Source organism: Bos indicus, chromosome 13 (assembly GCF_029378745.1).
Source record: "Bos indicus isolate NIAB-ARS_2022 breed Sahiwal x Tharparkar chromosome 13, NIAB-ARS_B.indTharparkar_mat_pri_1.0, whole genome shotgun sequence".
Taxonomy (NCBI): Eukaryota; Metazoa; Chordata; class Mammalia; order Artiodactyla; family Bovidae; genus Bos; species Bos indicus.
The window spans coordinates 10058782-10076356 of NC_091772.1; the positions used below are offsets into that span (position 1 = coordinate 10058782).

Consider the following 17575-nt stretch of genomic DNA (forward strand, 5'->3'; position numbering starts at 1 on the left):
TAAGGCTAGCAGGGTCTCACCCCCGCACCGGAGCCACTCAGCCCCGAGGGGCTCCCTGACCTGCTGTTGCATCCAGGGAAGAGGGTATCCTGGCATCCCTGGCACGCCCATGCTCTGGCAGGAGTAGGGCCCTGGCAGCAGCACCCACACCCAATGAGTGACAAAGAGGGACGGGGAGGAGGAGGGAGACCAGGAGAGCGAACGCTGTGCTCTGCTCCCACAGAAGGTTACGGGCAGGCCTGCTTCCTTCCCTCTCCTCCCTGCAACGGGGTCCCCAAAGGGCCCTCCAGGGAGACCTGGGCTGAGCAGACAGGAGGCTCAGAGGCTGGAAGCAGCGGCCCACAGAAGGCTGGGGTGGGGACTGCGCTTTCTGGTTATTCCCACCTAGGTCACTGGGGACCCGGCAGTCCTGGAAAAGCAGGCTGAGGCGCGGGGCTGAGAGACTCGGGGCAGGGAGCCGACGCCTCATGTGAGGGGCTGTGGGACTCAGGGCGGGGGGCTGACACCCTGTGTGAGGGGCTGTGACTCGGGTGGGGCCTGACACCCCGTGTGAGGGGCTGTGACTCAGGGAGGGGAGCTGACAACCCTGGGTGAGGAATGAGTGACTTGGGGCGGGGGGCTGACACCACGGGTGAGGGATTGAGCAACTCGGGGCGGGGGGCTGACACCCTGTGTGAGGGGCTGTGTGACTCAGGGCGGGGAGCTGACACCCTGCGTGAGGGGCTGTGTGACTCAGGGTGGGGGGCTGAAACCCTGTGTGAGGGGCTGTGTGACTCAGGGCGGGGGGCTGAAACCCTGTGTGAGGGGCTGTGACTCGGGGCATGGGGCTGAAACCCTGTGTGAGGGGCTGTGTGACTCAGGGCGGGGGGCTGAAACCCTGTGTGAGGGGCTGTGACCCGGGGCACGGGGCTGAAACCCTGTGTGAGGGGCTGTGACCCGGGGCACGGGGCTGAAACCCTGTGTGAGGGGCTGTGACTCGGGGCACGGGGCTGAAACCCTGTGTGAGGGGCTGTGACTCGGGGCGGGGGGCTGACACCCTGCGTGAGGGGCTGTGACTCGGGGCGGGGGGCTGACACCCTGTGTGAGGGGCTGTGACTCGGGGTGGGGGGCTGAAACCCTGTGTGAGGGGCTGTGTGACTCGGGGCACGGGGCTGAAACCCTGTGTGAGGGGCTGTGACTCAGGGCGGGGGGCTGACACCCTGCGTGAGGGGCTGTGACTCGGGGCAAGGGGCTGAAACCCTGTGTGAGGGGCTGTGTGACTCGGGGCGGGGGCTGAAACCCTGTGTGAGGGGCTGTGACTCGGGGCGGGGGGCTGACACCCTGCGTGAGGGGCTGTGACTCGGGGCACGGGGCTGAAACCCTGTGTGAGGGGCTGTGACTCGGGGCAGGGGGCTGACACTCTATGTGAGGGACTGTGTGACTCGGGGCAGGGGGCTGACACCCTGTGTGAGGGACTGTGACTCTGGGAGGGGAGCTGACACTCTGTGTGAGGGGCTGTGTCACTCAGGGCGGGGGGCTGACACCCCGTGTGAGGGGGTGTGACTTGGGGCAGGGGGCTGACACCCTGTGTGAGGGGCCGTGTGACTCGGGGCGGGGGGCCGACGCCCCGTGTGAGGGGCAGTGTGACTCGGGGCGGGGGGCTGACACCCTGTGTGAGGAATAAATGACTCAGGGCCGGGGGCTGATGCCCCGTGTGAGGGGCCGTGTGACTCGGTGTGGGGGGCTGACACTCTGTGTGAGGGGCTGTGACTCGGGGTGGGGTGCTGACACCCTGTGTGAGGGGCTGTGACTCGGGGCGGGGGGCTGACACCCCGTGTGAGGGGCCATGTGACTCGGGGCGGGGGGCTGACACCCCGTGTGAGGGGCCATGTGACTCGGGGTGGGGGGCTGACACCCCGTGTGAGGGGCCATGTGACTTGGTGTGGGGGGCTGACACCCCATGTGAGGGGCCATGTGACTCGGGGCGGGGGGCTGACACCCCGTGTGAGGGGCCATGTGACTTGGGGCGGGGGGCTGACACCCCGTGTGAGGGGCTAACACATCTGGGCCGGCATTCAGGGCTCAAGTCCCTGATCCCCACTTGCTGGCCACAAGACAGGCCAGTCTTAGTCTCTCCTCTCACTCGTCTGTGACTTGGGGGCACCAACGGCCTCTGTGGACACAAAGTGGTTCACAGGGAGGCTCCGCACAGTGCCTGCCGCACAGACATCTCTGCTCTGACTTGATTCTCTTCCTCCATCTAAGCTCAGCACGGTGCACTAGAGCTAGACAGATGTCTCTCCCTCTCACCCCTTCCCTTCCCTCTCTGCTCCTTGGCCCACATCCCCATCTAGCGCTTCAAGCGCCCCTGGATGTCCCCATCCAAACAAGCTGCAATCTCTTCCAGGTGTTCACCTGTCCTAAACTCACCCCTTCTCTGCTTCACAGCCCGATCAAAATCCAACTTACTGGGAATGAAAATAAGCAGTGAGCAAAGTTTTAGATGAAAGTGATTCTGATCTGGAAGTAACTCTTAAAACAGACACTCCCGAGTGGAGGGCACCCTCCACTTAATGTGAGAGGGTGTCCACCCCCTTTCGGGGGACGGGGACGCAGGGCTTAAGAGGAGGCTGGAGAGCCGCCTGTCTCCTCCCATGCGGTACCTCTCTCGCTATTCTACTCCACCAGCCCACCGTCCGCGGGGAAACCAACTCCCTGGAGTCAATCCAGACTGCGGGCTGGTTCCTGCCCCAGGAAGTCTAATTGCTAGAGCCAAAGCGGAGACCCCTCTTCCCCCACCCCCAGCTCCCCCCAGAGTGGACCTGACTCCCTGAGATTCCACGCTGCTCACCTTCCTCTTCTCCCTGAGCTTGGCGGCCTCCTTTGGGTGGTTAAAACGAAACATGTTGGTTCTTCCCAAGAGGATCATGGCACCTAAGAACACACAGAAATAGCAATGAGTTTACAGTGAGCAACCTGGTCAGCGGAGGACACTCTAACATGGAATTCCACGGCTGAGATGGGATTCCCAGAAATGAGAGGAGGCTTTCATCCCAAAAGTCTGCTTACACCAGCCAATTCTAAACCTTCAAATGCTTTTATTTTTTACAGCCAAGTGTCACAATATTTATGTCACCCAGGGCAGAAGTGAGGGGTTTAAGTACTACAAAATCATACAAGATTCAAAACTTAATATACAAATAATTAGACTTTTGACTGTTGAGAAGAAAAACAGAAAGCAGTTCACCAAAGAGATGTTGGGAAAGCAAACAAAGCCTAGGGTCACCAATTTAGGAAATGTTTATTAATGCCAATGAAGCAAAAACCTCAAAAGATGGTGCTTTCAAAAGAAAAAACACAGTGTAACTGCCAGAGCACAGGCCGCTGTTACTAAAATCTCCCTCAGAATTTGACAGGAAAGAAAACGTGCACGTGGAGCGTCTATTTCCGGTAAAGACGCTGCTCCTTGTGAAAATCCTGTTAAAACTGAAATGGCTACATTAGACACACAAGAAGGGCTCTTTCTGACTGACAAGGGTCCAAACTGTACAAAGGGAAAAAGGATGGAATGTAAATGCACAAGGGTGACAAAATCATTAGGTGCGGAGGCAACTTTCAGCTTGACTAAGCCAATAAGCAAAAAGGCACTTTCTAAGGTCGGAGCTGTCAAAGCTTGCCCAGATGTCACAGGAAGCAGTGAACTCCCCGTCCCTGGAAGCAGTTAAAAGATGCACTATCTGAGTTGGTCCCACCCGCCAATCAATGCAGGAGTCATAAGAGACGCAGGTTAGATCCCTGGGTTGGGAAGATCACCTGAAGTAGGGCGTGGCAACCCACTCCAGAATTCTTGCCTGGAGAATCCCATGGACAGAGGAGCCTGGTGGGCTATAGTCCATAGGTTGCCCAGAGTTGGACATGACTGAAGCAACTTAGCACACAAGCACATATCACACATCACACCTGAGAGTCTATTAAGCCTTCAGAACAGACCCCATGTTCAACCTGTGCCCTGAAAATGAAGGCAACATATGTGTGAAGATAAGACATTTGTATGAGGAGTCTTCAACCATGAAGGATCAAAGAGATGAGTTCATCAGGGTGCAGGATGGGGAGACAGACTCTGGCATCGAGGTCCTCTGCTGGGTCTCACAGGACAAGCAGAGAACAAGAGAGGTGCTCACGTGAGGTTGACCAGGGAGAGGGGCTAGGCCTGAGACCAGAGATGGGTCTCCTGAGACTGGAGAAAGGACAGTCAAGTCCAGCCAAAACACAGGGCATGTGAAATAGCAGCAAGAACCCATATTGGACAGATGAGGTAGAAAGAGACCGCAGAGAACTAGCAGCCAGGATAAAGAATTTGCAACACAAAGGTCAGAGAAAAAAATTCAGGTCCTGGATGTGTTTTGTGTGCCCCATGCAAATTTAAATTAAAAAAAAAAAAATCAACAGTGAAAACTCCACAGTTCTCAAATAAAAGTCTGAGTTTCTGGCTTCCCTTCAAAAATTAGGGGATCTGGTGTCAGGAGGTCAGTACTGTCACTGGGCTGCTGCCGGCTGCCTCCCCTGGACAGGGCATGTGACTTCTGGTTGGCCACAGCCATCAGTGTCTATTGGGTACCAGCTCCCCCTGGACCCTGAAGATAGCATCAATATCCCACATGGCCACTCTGGAGCTTCAGACCAGCATATCCATATGCCTACTTCACATACTGTCTCAGAATCTCAAAGGAGCTTCAAATCCAATACAGTTAAAACCTAATGGGTTTGGATCATAACCAAGGGAGTAACCAAAGTTCTGGTTCTGGTGACTACTGTTATTTAGCAGAAAGGGAGCCAAGAGCAGAAGGATACAGTTTGGGGAGACTCAGAAGGGCAGCAGTGGATATTATCCACCCAACAATCTGCTTATCCTCCTCACATAAAACTGTATTCATATATTTCCCAATTATGGAAAGGCACCGTGACCATAATGAAGAAAGGTGTTTCCCGTGCCTTTTATGACTGGGACTCAAAACTGTGTGCCACACAGAAAGTCAAAAATCAAACAGCCGTGCCCAGGATATATGTGTATTTAATGCTCTTAAAGTGACATTAGAGATTAATAAGGCAATCTCATTTGAGGTGTTAATTACCTCTAATCGAATTTTTTTTTCCTGTTAATCAAATGTCCAGCCATGCAAGTTGAAAATTGCTAAAATATGTTAATGGAAAAATAGGATAGTATCTCAGAGACATATTTCATGTTGTATTAAATGAATGAAAATAATCTTGCCACCCATGTATGTGCATGAAATACACATAAAAATCTCTCTGAGGAGTTATAAAAGAAAACAAAACCACCGGTGACTGTTCCTTGCTTCCATCCACATAATGTGTAAAAACTGCTTGGCACGTAAAAGGGACTCCGTTAAGGCTGGTCCCTTCTCTTTCCTCCACTATATTCCTTTCCGGAACAAACCTACTGGCAGTGCTTCCTTCTTACAAGATGCCGCTGTGCATCCATTCACTCAACAGATACTGAGTGGGTACTTACTGTGCTCATCACTGTGACAAGCACTAGGGGTGAGGATGCAAAGAGGAATGAGTTAGACACACGCCTTGTCCTCAGGGAGCTTGTAAATAAGGAGAGAGAGGTCCCGTAGCAAACAACTTCACCAGCAAACGCAGGGCCGCAATCGAAGGAACGAGGCGCTGCCTCGGGCTCATGGGGCACCTGAGAACGGAGCGGGGTGCAAGGAGAGGTTAGGAAGGATGCCCTGCGGGAGGCGGTGCCTCAGACAAGCGCGGGGGGGGGGGGGGGGGGGCACAGGAGAGCAAATGCAGCAGAGATAGGAACAGATGATGATGATGGGAGACACAGAAGCAGAAACCAAGGACAGTACTGCCCAAGACGAGACTTGAGAGGCAGGGAGGGACAGGGCACGCGGAGTCCCTCAGCACACAGTGAGGCGCCTTGGATTTCATGTCCAGGCAACAGGAAGACCTGAAGGCCCTTGTGCAGCAGCAGCATCACGTGACTGGACTTGAGTTTCAAGTCCAACTCTTTCTACTGTTTGAAAAATGAACCAGAGAGCAAGAGGAGATGTAGATAAACAAGGCAGGTGACTATTGCAGCTGTCTGGGTCAAAGATGCTGGCGGCTCAGCACTGGGTCAGAGGGAGGCATAAAAGGAAGGGAAATGAGCAGACTGGGAGACACCCGGAGATAACATGGCCAGGACTCATGCTGGTGAGGAAGACGGCTCTTGGCTGGGGAGCTGTTCACACTGAATGAGAACACCTGAAAAGGATCAAGCTTGGGTTGGGGCAGAAATACTGAGTTTGGTTTTAGACATAATGAATTTGAGATGCCTTTTGCAGGTAGAAAGGCATGAAGCTCCAGAAGAAACGCTGGGAGCTCTCTCAATCTGTCCATCTACCAACCTACCCACCTTCATACCTACTTACTCATATACATATATACACATATATACACACATCAGATCAGATCAGATCAGTCGCTCAGTCGTGTCCGACTCTTTGCAACCCCATGAATCGCAGCACGCCAAGCCTCCCTGTCCATCACCAACTCCCGGAGTTCACCCAGACTCACGTCCATCGAGTCAGTGATGCCATCCAGCCATCTCATCCTCTGTCGTCCCCTTCTCCTCCTGCCCCCAATCCCTCCCAGCATCAGAGTCTTTTCCAATGAGTCAACTCTTCGCATGAGGTGGCCAAAGTACTGGAGTTTCAGCTTTAGCATCATTCCTTCCAAAGTAATCCCAGGGCTGATCTCCTTCAGAATGGACTGGTTGGATCTCCTTGCAGTCCAAGGGACTCTCAAGAGTCTTCTCCAACACCACAGTTCAAAAGCATCAATTCTTCAGTGCTCAGCCTTCTTCACAGTCCAACTCTCACATCCATACATGACTACAGGAAAAACGATAGCCTTGACTACTCATGCGTATTTTTGATAATCTGGTGTTCTGTGCTGAAATATAGAATATTTTAAGATGTTTTCCTGATGCTGGCAAGTATACTTTTGAAAGAACCCCTGGTTTTTGTCAAGTACATTCTGTTAAATGATGGAAATTAAGAAATTTAAAAAGTTAAGTATTGCTTTTTAATCCTAACAATAACCAAAAAAAATTACATGAGATACAGACCTCAAAATATACAGACAGATGGCTACACACACATACATATGTATATCTCTATCTAAGATCTGTGCATATACACATGTACATATAAACACATGCATCTCTACAGATACTAGGTAGGAATGTGTACACACACATGTGCATATATGTGTGTGCATGAGAGTGTGCTACATCTCTCTCTATATTTGAGTCATCTCTAATAAAGGAAGCCACAGCTGTGGGAAAGTCACCTGGGGAGAGGACAGAAAGGTGGGAATCAAGAGAGCCCAATGCCGAGTACCTAAAGGAACTCAGCTTTTAACAGCTGAGTAGAAGAGGATGAACCCCTACAGTGAACAGAGAAGGGTCATCAGAGAGGGAGAAGGAAAACCTCAGAAGCCAGGGAAGTCATGGTCGGGGTCTCCCGAGCACACAACTCATTCAAGAAGTTTGTGTATTCTTCTGTTTACTTGACCCATCAATCAACTACACTTCAACAAAACAAAACAGAAAGAGAAAAAGAAGTTGTCTGTGTATGAAGAGAAAGAGAGTTCATGCTGGCTGGAGCAGGGAGATGACAGATCCCATGGGATATTTTTGTTTAAAGGAGACTTGTGACTATATTTAAAAAGCAAAAAGCTGAAGGGAAAGAGGCAACAAAGGAATGGATGAGAGTGACTGGCTGTGCAAGGCCTTCGTAAGAGACCCAGCGCCTGTGTTCTGCCTGCAGTAAACCCTCAAGGGCTCAGGGCCCTCATCAAGTCCTCAACACTTCCTTCTAGATCTCAAATTTTCTAACTGTGATTGACTCCTTCATCTGAGGTTAATGCGATTAATCACAGCAGATGGACTTTCTGTGATGCACTTAATTTGCATGTTCAGAGTGTAGCTAAACCTCCTTGAAATATATGATGGCATCTTTGAGATCCCTTGAGATCCTGTTAAATACTTGAGGACAGACAAATCCCAGGTAGTCTTAAAAGGGGATGGAGCAAAAACAACATTATAAAAGGTAGACAAAGACCCTCATTAACAGAAAAAACAGCTTTACTGACATCTCCTGTGAATGAAACCACTGAACAAGACTTCATAGGAGATTTTCCATCTTAATATTTCAGGCACGCTGAAAAAAATTAATCACATAAACATTTCTACTGATTTCTAAGGAGTGTCGTGATAATAATCACTAATATCACTATTAATTACAGTCCTCAAATTTCATGTGAGATTTTTCTAATTCTGCTACAGCCCAAATAAATCAACTGTTTGAAATCAAAAGGTGTCAAATAAATATTTCTGAGGCGATGGTGTTTGAATTATTTCATTCTAAGTTACCATTAATAAAAACACATAAGACAACTGTATTCCCAAAAGGGCAAGGTCAAATGTAATATGAGCTTCCTGGCCAAAAAAAAACAGGGGACCATTTGAAACTGTGCTTCAGGGCTCCAAATTCTGCATTTAATCCTAGTTCTGAAAGCCCCTCCTCAGCAACTTCCTCCCCAGTATACACACAATATAAGGCCTTGCACAACCACTCTCAATGAAGGACAAGTTTTCATTTTCCATACAACAGTCAGAAAAGCAGGGTGCGATGAGGGGGTGGGAGGGAGGCTCAAGGGGCAAGGGATATGTGTATACTTACAGCTGACTCACAGTGTTGTATAGCAGAAACCAACACAATACGGCAAAGCAATTACCCTCCAATTAAAAATAAATTTTTAAAAAGTTTAAAGATAAAAAAAAGAAAAGCAAAGCTCTTGTCTGGAAAAATTTTCTGGAATGGTATCACATGAAAAGTTGAGTGAGGTAGAACAGGTGAAGCTCTCATTTCCTAGTTCAAGCTAAAAGAAACTTTCCTTGTGTATGATAATTTTAAGTCATATAAAGGATCTTTAAAACACTTAACACTAAAATAAGTTAAGATGACAGCACCAATTAGGGGACCTCAGTTCATTTCAGTTCAGTTGCTCTGTCGTGTCCTACTCTGCGACCCCATGAATCGCAGCACACCAGGCCTCCCTGTCCATCACCTGACAGAGTCTAATGTCCACTAACACGTGCCAATACTTAAGAACATTTGACATAATATGTCCTAGGTCTGGGACTCTTGTGACACTAGCTTTTAAGACACCTGAAATACAGCAATTTCCCTCTATCTCAAAAGTGGTTTTGGACAGCAAGACAGGGAAGACTTAAGATTTGTCATGGTGCTGGTGGAGGGCATGAAATTTTTACACGAACACTAACACATTCTTACAGGTCATATGGCTTGGGCCTGACAGCTGGCTCAGGTGAGTGCCTTGCACTGGGCATCAAACATAGCAGGTATAAAGCTTGTCATCAGATGGCCCATTAGCATTTGTGAAGGATGTAAATGCATGTGACACCTTACCAAACAGCCACCTGGGCCCTGTACTCTCCTTTTCAATGTTTATATTCAAATGTGGATTTGCAACCTGCTGCTTTAGATAAACCACTTTTTTACTTTATTTTTTTTACTTCGTCACTCAGTTGTGTTGGACTCTTTGCGACCTCATCGACTGTCCATGGGATTCTGCACGCCAGAATACTGGAGTGGGTAGCCTTTCCCTTCTCCAGAGGATCTTCCCAACCCAGGGATCAAACCCAGATCTCCCACATTGCAGGTGGATTCTTTACCAGCTTAGCCACAAGGGAAGCCCAAGAATACTAGAGTGGGTGGCCTATCCCTTCTCTAGGGGATCTTCCTGACCCAGAAATCACACCAGGGTCTCCTGCATTGCAGGCGGATACTTTACCAACTGAGCTATCAGGGAAGCCCCTTGTTCACTTCTGGTGAAGTGAAAATTGCAAATTATATTCTGGGACTCTGGAGAATAAAGAAAACTGATTTTCGATCTTCATTATTGAGATTGCTAGCCAAATAATCAACAAGGATCATTTGCTCCAACTGTGTACACAGGTTTAGTGTGGAGCTTTATAAAATTTCAAGATGTGCCAGTCCCATCCCCGCCAAAGCCATTTTCAGTTGCATGTGCGTGGGTGTGGGGTGAGTGGGAGATGAATCTTTTCCTCTTAAAGCCTCGGGGGAGATACAGTAGACAAGAAAATATTAGATTCTGCAGCACTGAATGGAAGATAGTACACTAAGTGGTCAAACTCTCAGCACAGTGGCCCTTCAGTATCCAGAAGGGTTTGTCCAGATCATCGCCTCCTCCCACCCCCAGGGAGACCAGTGTCCAGGACACTCAAGTCCCTTATGTAGAAGGGCCTGCTGCTGCTGCTGCTAAGTCACTATGTAGAAGGGCCTAGTAACTGCATATACCTACACACAGCCTCCTGTACACTTTAAACTACTCCAGCTTACTTAGAGTATCTAACAGAATGTAAATGCTATGTAAATAGTTGTAAATACAATGTAAATGATGTGTAAATAACCGCCAGAGCATGGAAAATTTGAAGTTTTGCTTTCTGGAACTTTTTCCCTGAATAGTTTTAATCTGCAGTTGTTGGCTGGATTCACTGGGATGCAAAACCACATACAGAGGGCTGACTGCCATTTTCTTTCCATTCATACCTAGTAGCTCATACTCTGTTACCAGCAATACAGCTTACTCTGTCAGTAACAATCTCAACTATTCAGCTCTTGCTTCCAACACCCACCAAGCTGTCCATATTCTAGCCTTCCTTCCAAAATGCCCTCTTCTCCCCTCTCCCTAAACATGGACAGTCTCCTAACTGTATCAACTCCTTTTCTTTATGGCTCACCCTCAAGCCTCCTCTGGACTACATAAAAACTGGGCTGTCCTTCACCTCCATGAATACGTTCTTGTTGCCCTGACTGGTGAGCACCTTCTGCAGAAAATCCATGCCACCAGCCTGGGATCTGGGAATGCTACAAATCTGCCACGACTCAGCAGCCAAGGTTACTTGGTCTCCCGCTACTCTGCTCCCCACCTCACCCACTTTCCAGCCTTTAGATAGTTCTTCATTAGACACTTTGGCCAAGTATATCTAAGTCACTTTTCACCAAGGACCATTATGACAAATTCATTCATTTCGGAACTCAGCTTTGGGTAAATCTGTCCTTTCTCATCAGTCTGAAGCTGCTCTAGAGGACAAGTTTTGGTTCTGCCCATTGTGGAGCAGCACCCTCCACCTCAGTTGTGAGAGATCACGAATAATAAATGTAATGATGCAGACAGAAGAGAAGGGTTTAAAGAAACTGACATATGGTTGTCTCCTGGGCCAAAGCCTGGGGCAAGAACGTGTGGTCACCCTTGGTCTTCATACTAGAGTGTGCAGCAGAGTCACCTGTAGGACTTGTGGGGTCAAAAGAATCTAGATTGCTTGGCCCGTCTCCAGATGTTCTGATTGGGTGGGTCAGGGATGGGGCCTAGGAAATTGCATTTTGAAAGGCTCCCCCCGCCCGCGCCCCCCCCCCGCCCAGGTAATGCTGACCGTGCTGATCTGGGGACACACTAAAACTGCTGGCTTTGGGTATAGTCCTTAAGAATAGTTAGGTCTCTGATGCTCAACAGTCTCTCCTGAAGTAATCATACACATGCAAGTGACAGGTGTCAGCTTTGCGGATCTCCAATTAGAGGAAGATGTCTAATGACAGCTTAAGGGAAGGGCAAGGGAGTTGAAGGGGAGATGAGACAGTGTGATCTGCTGGCTTTCTGTGAAGTGTGGAAGGTCTCTTCTGTTCTCCAGACAGCTTGGCTAAACTGCTTGAAAATTCATCTCCCTTTCTAGTTGCACTAAAATTCTTTTGTAATTTGTCATTGAAAATTCATAGCAGCCCTTCGGCAGATGAGAATGCTATCAAGGCTCCTGAGCTCCACTCCACCTGCTCCCTCCAAGAGCTGGAATACATGCAAGTACATTTTGGTGCTGAAGCATGGCACATTCAAATGCACTGAAGGGTGAAGTCCTGGACGGACTTGCTGCAGCACTGCTCACAGGAGAGGTGAGCGAGCAATGGCTCTGACAAACCAGCCAGACTAGCGGAGTCCACTGCTGCTGAATGGAAAACTCACTACGTTTAGCAACGATCACCTTTAATATATACATACTGGAGAAAAAGAAAAAAAATAATTAAAGTAAGAAAGAACAGTTCCTAGCAATTATAAGACAAACGTTGAAATACATTTTTAATGATACCTCATTTGGTTTTTGTACATTTCATATTAAACATATGAAAAAATGGGAAAAAAAAAACTAAGATCTGAGACTCTATCAAAAACAACTCAAGGCCCAGGGATTAGACACCTGAGTCAATGCATCCTTTATTCTATGGCAAAGGCCTCCTCTTTCTATGGAATCATGGGAGTAAGGGAAACTACACTTCATAGAACACATCCACTGAAGAGCAAGGTTAGATGCGACGCTGCAAATCCCACCACTGTCCCTAGAGGGACCCAAGAAAGAGCCGAAAAGCTTCAGGTGCAGAGTCCTAGACATATACAATATACATGTCATCACAGTTACTTTTCAGAGTATTAGCAAATACGTTTCTTTCTAATGACTTTACCAGATTAAAACATTCCTGTAATTAGGGCAGAGGAACTACTATTTATGCAATCTGAATGAAGTTAAGGCAGTTGACCGATACAGGTAAAAAAATTTCCCCTGCCAATGGTGACAATCTGCTAAACGCAGATAAATCTCCTACTAGTTGCTCTTGCCTGGAGAATCCCAGGGACGGGGGAGCCTGGTGGGCTGCCGTCTAGGGGGTCGCACAGAGTCGGACACGACTGAAGTGACTTAGCATTACTTGACATTCACAAGTGTATTAAGTAATTTTTATAAGGAAATGGGAATTACTACATGATGTGCTTTTTAATGGCACAGCCTAACCAGCACATTTCCAAATGAATACTAATATACTAATGAAAGAGACATTTAAATACCAAGTATCAGCAATACATACTGGGGCTTCCCACATGGCTCAGTAATACAGACTCTGCAAGGTAGGAGACGTGTGTTCAATCCCTAAGTTGAGAAGATTCCCTGAAAGAAAATGGCAACCTACTACAGTATTCTTGCCTGGGAAATCTCATGGACAGAGGAGCCTGGCAGGTTACAGTCCACAGAGTCACAGAGAGTTGGACATGATTGAGTGACTGAGCATGCAAGCACCAGCAATATACTGGTGGTGGTGGTTTAGACACTAAGTCGTGTCCGACTCTTGCGACCCCATGGACAGAAGAGCCTGGCAGGCTACATACAGTCCATGGGATTCTCCAGGCAAGAATACTGGAGTGGGTTGCCATTTCCTTCTCCAGGGGACCTTCCCAACCCAGGAATCGAACCCGGGTCTCCTGCATTGTAGGTGGATTCTTTACCAACTGAGTTACAAGGGAAGCCCAACAATATACCAGAGACTGGTAAAAAGATAGGAAGCTGCTAGTGAACCATAAATCCAGTCAAATGCAGAGTTAATACAGTTAAATCATGTTATATTTTAATATCTGCAGTCTCTGTTCTTGATACCTTTACTTAAAAATAGTTTCATGAAAAAAAATTTTTTTTAATTTTTAAAAAAATGACTTCATGAGTAAAAAAGCCAAGGTAGTTTTTGGAGTATGAATACCCTGCTGTTTTTAATCTATGTTCCTGTTATTATTAGATTTTAATAAAGTGCATATACCTTTTGAGGAGTTTGGTTTTTTTTTTCTTTAAAAATAAAATCTTATAGCTGAACATGCTCCTGAATTTCTGCCTGATTAAGCCCCTCCTCACTTCTCTCCAAAGATTAATACTATTCTAAAATAGGCATGTGTCCATAAGATCCAGCAATCCCACTCCTGGGTATATACCCAGACAAAGCCACAATTCTAAAAGGTACATGCACCCAACGTTCATAGCAGCACCAGCTACAATACCCAGGACGTGGAAGCAATCTAAATATCCATCGACAGGTGAACAGATAACGAGGAGATGTGGTACATACATAGAATGGAATATCACTCAGCCATTAAAAAGAATGAAATAATGTATTTGCAGTAACATGGATGGACCTAGAGAAAAACAAATACCATATGATATCACTTAGATGTAGAATCTAAAATACTACACAAATGAACATATGTATGAAATGGAGACAGACTCACGGCATAAAGAACAGACTTGTGGTTGCCAAGGGAGAGGGGAGTAAAGGAGGGATGGCGTGGGAGCTTGGGATTACTGAATGGATAAATAACAAGGCCCAACTGTGGAGCACAGAGAACTATATTCAATATCCTGTGACAAACCATAATGGAAGAGAATATGTAAAAGAACACATATGTATAACTGAGTCACTTTGCTGCATAGCAGAAATTAAACACAATAGTGTAAGTCAACTATACTTCAACAAAATTTTTGAAGAAGTAGGCATGTGTCTCATTCATATCTTTTTATTTTTGCTACATGTTTTGTAACCACAAACAATATATAATATTTTCTCTGTTTAAAAAACATGTTCCAGTTCTTACTTTAGTAATCCTCGAAAAAAAAAAAAAAATTTTTCAAGAAAATTTAAATGGAGAATTCTAACCCTTACTTTTCCAAAGAAAAGTACACGCTTTTCCCTTGAAGGGATCTTACAGTCTTAAAGTGTGCAGGGTTTTTTTTTTTAAGTTACCATTTTACCTCTCTTCTGTAATGCCCTGAAACATAAAGTCAGCTTACGTTTCTCTGCCCTAAGACCTACTATGGCATTTATATTTAATGCACTGTGTTTTAATGCTTTAGCATTTCTCTGTCAATTTCATTAACATCCACACTGAGAAAGCTGCTGAGCAACAGAGTAGAATTCCAGAGGAACTCAGCCCATCAGGTCTGAAAACCATGCCACCAGGGTAATAAAACAATTAAGAGTGCCCGAAGGGGAAGATAGTCCTGACAATTCAAGTTAACCTTAAATGCCAATTAGGACTCCTACTTTCCTTGGACATGTCGTAGCTTCCATGCAAAGTTCAAAAATTTAGTTCTAGCCATTCCTAAAACTCGAATAGGCATATTTTTCAGATGGACTTTATAAGTTTTAAGATTTTAAAATCACTTAATGAAAACACTGCACAGGAGATATTTATTATTTACCTTCCATGCTCCATTCCACAAGAGAACCAGAGACATAATCATCACTACATAAACAGACGGCAATGGAATGATGAAGGAATAACGCTGTTAGATAGCATCCCGGACTCAGTGGACGAGAACATGAGCTCACTTGGAAGCTTGGCGTGCTCTGGTCCATGGGGTCACAAAGAGCTGGATATGACTTAATGACTGAACAACAATGGAATTATAAGCCATTTCCATGAACTAAATGAATAAGCTAGTAATTTTTACGGGATGAGGAAGGTAACTCCAATACAAAACACTAAATTTTAGGCTGTTCACATATGAAACAAGATATGCTCTAAAAGTCCCTTTTTCAATACGTAGTTTAGAACTCTGGAATCATTTTCTCACAAAAATATCATTACACATAACAGTCAGCTTCCAGGAAAATCCACAAGAGACTAACCCATAGCATGGCAGGTGGTCACTGGAATTTCATTAGGTTGCTCAGCAGCCTTCTCAGCATCCAATGGCCAGGACTGTGGGTGCTGTAAGTTCTAGAAGCTCCAGGGAAACACGACTGGAGCAGGGAATGCACAGGAGGAGACTGCCTGATGGCCGGAAAACACAGCCAGGTAGATCCAGCAGTTGACACCGACATCTGTGGGCTATTTGTATTCAAGCACTGCTCATGCTAAAGAATGTCCCCAAACCAATCTCAACTATAACTCCTTCTCTAACTCCCTGTGAGTGATTCCACAGACACACCAGGCTGCATCTGGAAGAGCAATGCACTCAGAAGTCCTGGAGCCAGACAACAGAATTCTGTGGACCTCTTTTCCACCCAGTTTTAAATCAGTATCTTCAAAGGCCCTTTGTGCCCAAAATGATCAAAACAGATGATTATAGAATAAATATAAGAAAGGGTTTTTTCCTTTCTGTTTTTGAGCAGTTAATGTATACAGCTATGTTCAGAATTTTATACATGAATAAACACAGTTCAACAAGCACATAAATTAAAAATCTTCAATTTTATTGGAGAAAATAGATGAAAATTCAAATATGAGAAGAGGCATAGTGAATAAACCCAAGTGTCAAGATGGAAATACATTTTTTTTAAATGTGAGCAAACTGAATGAAATTAGAATCTTAACTTGTCAAAGGACATTTTTGTACAACAAAACAATTCTAAAATTTCTTTGAAAAAATTAAGAGGCATGAATAGCAGAAAAACTACCCAGATAAAAACAGAAATTATAGCATATTGTAATATAATATATAAGTATTCTAGGACTGATGATGAAGCTGAAACTCCAATACTTTGGCCACTTGATGCAAAGAGCTGACTCATTTGAAAAGACCCTGATGCTGGAAAGATTGAAGGCAAAAGGAAAAGGGGCAGCAGAGGATGAGATGGTTAGCTAGCACCCCCAACTCAATGAACATGCATCTGAGCAGACTCTGAGAGAGAGAAGAAGATAGGGAAGCCTGGCGTGCTGCAGTCCATGGGGTCACAAAGAGCTGGACACAGCTTAGCAACTGGGTAACAGCAGCAACATAACACAACAAGCATTCAGACTGTGTGATATAAGCACAAAAGAAGAAACACAAGAGTCCTGGAACAGAGTAGAGAGCCAAGAAACAGACATGACTTTTTATTTTTGGTAAACTAAGTTTCTTCATAAGGGAGGTGGTGGGAAGGTTTATGCTAATGGTATACCAATGTGGGGAAAAATTAAATTAGGTCTACACTTTATACACCAGTGAACCTCAGAAGCATGAGATATTTCAAAATGATTCCAGAGGTGCACTCATGCATTAACAAGGATACTGAAAACCAGTACAAGTTGCTCATAAAATTCTGTAACAGTCAACGCCGTCATCGTCACAAGGGCACCTCCCTCTGACCCAACTGAGGGAGACACAGCCAGCACAGAGGTCTCTGCACGACATGGAGACACATCCTCGCCTCTCATCATGACCCCTGCACCACCCCGCTGCCTGAAGCAACAGCAGCAGGACCCTCCCCCTGAGGTCCTGAGGCCCTGACAGAGGACAGCCAGGTGGTCTGGCTGTGGTCCAGATCCAGTTACAGAATTCATTTGCGGGGTCATCTGTCAACTGGGTGCCCTCTAGTTAGCCCTGCTGTTCACATGCGGGCCTGTGTGTTCCCAGGCAGGGGCTGCCACTGAAGAGCCTTACACGGTGACGTTTTGTCTGCCAGCCAGTTATGGTGACTTCCTGAGCCCAGGGCAGAGACAGCTTCTCACCATGATTAACAGTGCTGCCTGGCAAGCAGTACTGCCCTTATTGCCAGGGCCATTGTCCTGGCTGCAAAAGAGCAGGGAATGCTGCTTTGGTGATGATCACCAGGCTCTCACTGCGTCCTCTGTTTGGGCTGGTCAACTACTCCTGCCTTCCTGGCCAGTTCCAGGGCACCAGCTG

General features: G+C 46.6%; 1 protein-coding gene across 6 annotated transcripts in view; it reads right to left on the reverse strand.

The window, feature by feature from the left end:
- KIF16B (kinesin family member 16B) overlaps positions 1-17575 on the reverse strand; it is a 307508-nt gene that overhangs the window by 132186 nt on the left and 157747 nt on the right. For all 6 annotated transcript variants that reach the window (XM_070800719.1, XM_070800718.1, XM_070800715.1 and 3 more), the window contains exon 16: positions 2831-2913. In XM_070800719.1, coding sequence (XP_070656820.1) covers positions 2831-2913 — 83 coding nt within the window. The remainder of the gene's footprint in view (positions 1-2830; positions 2914-17575) is intronic.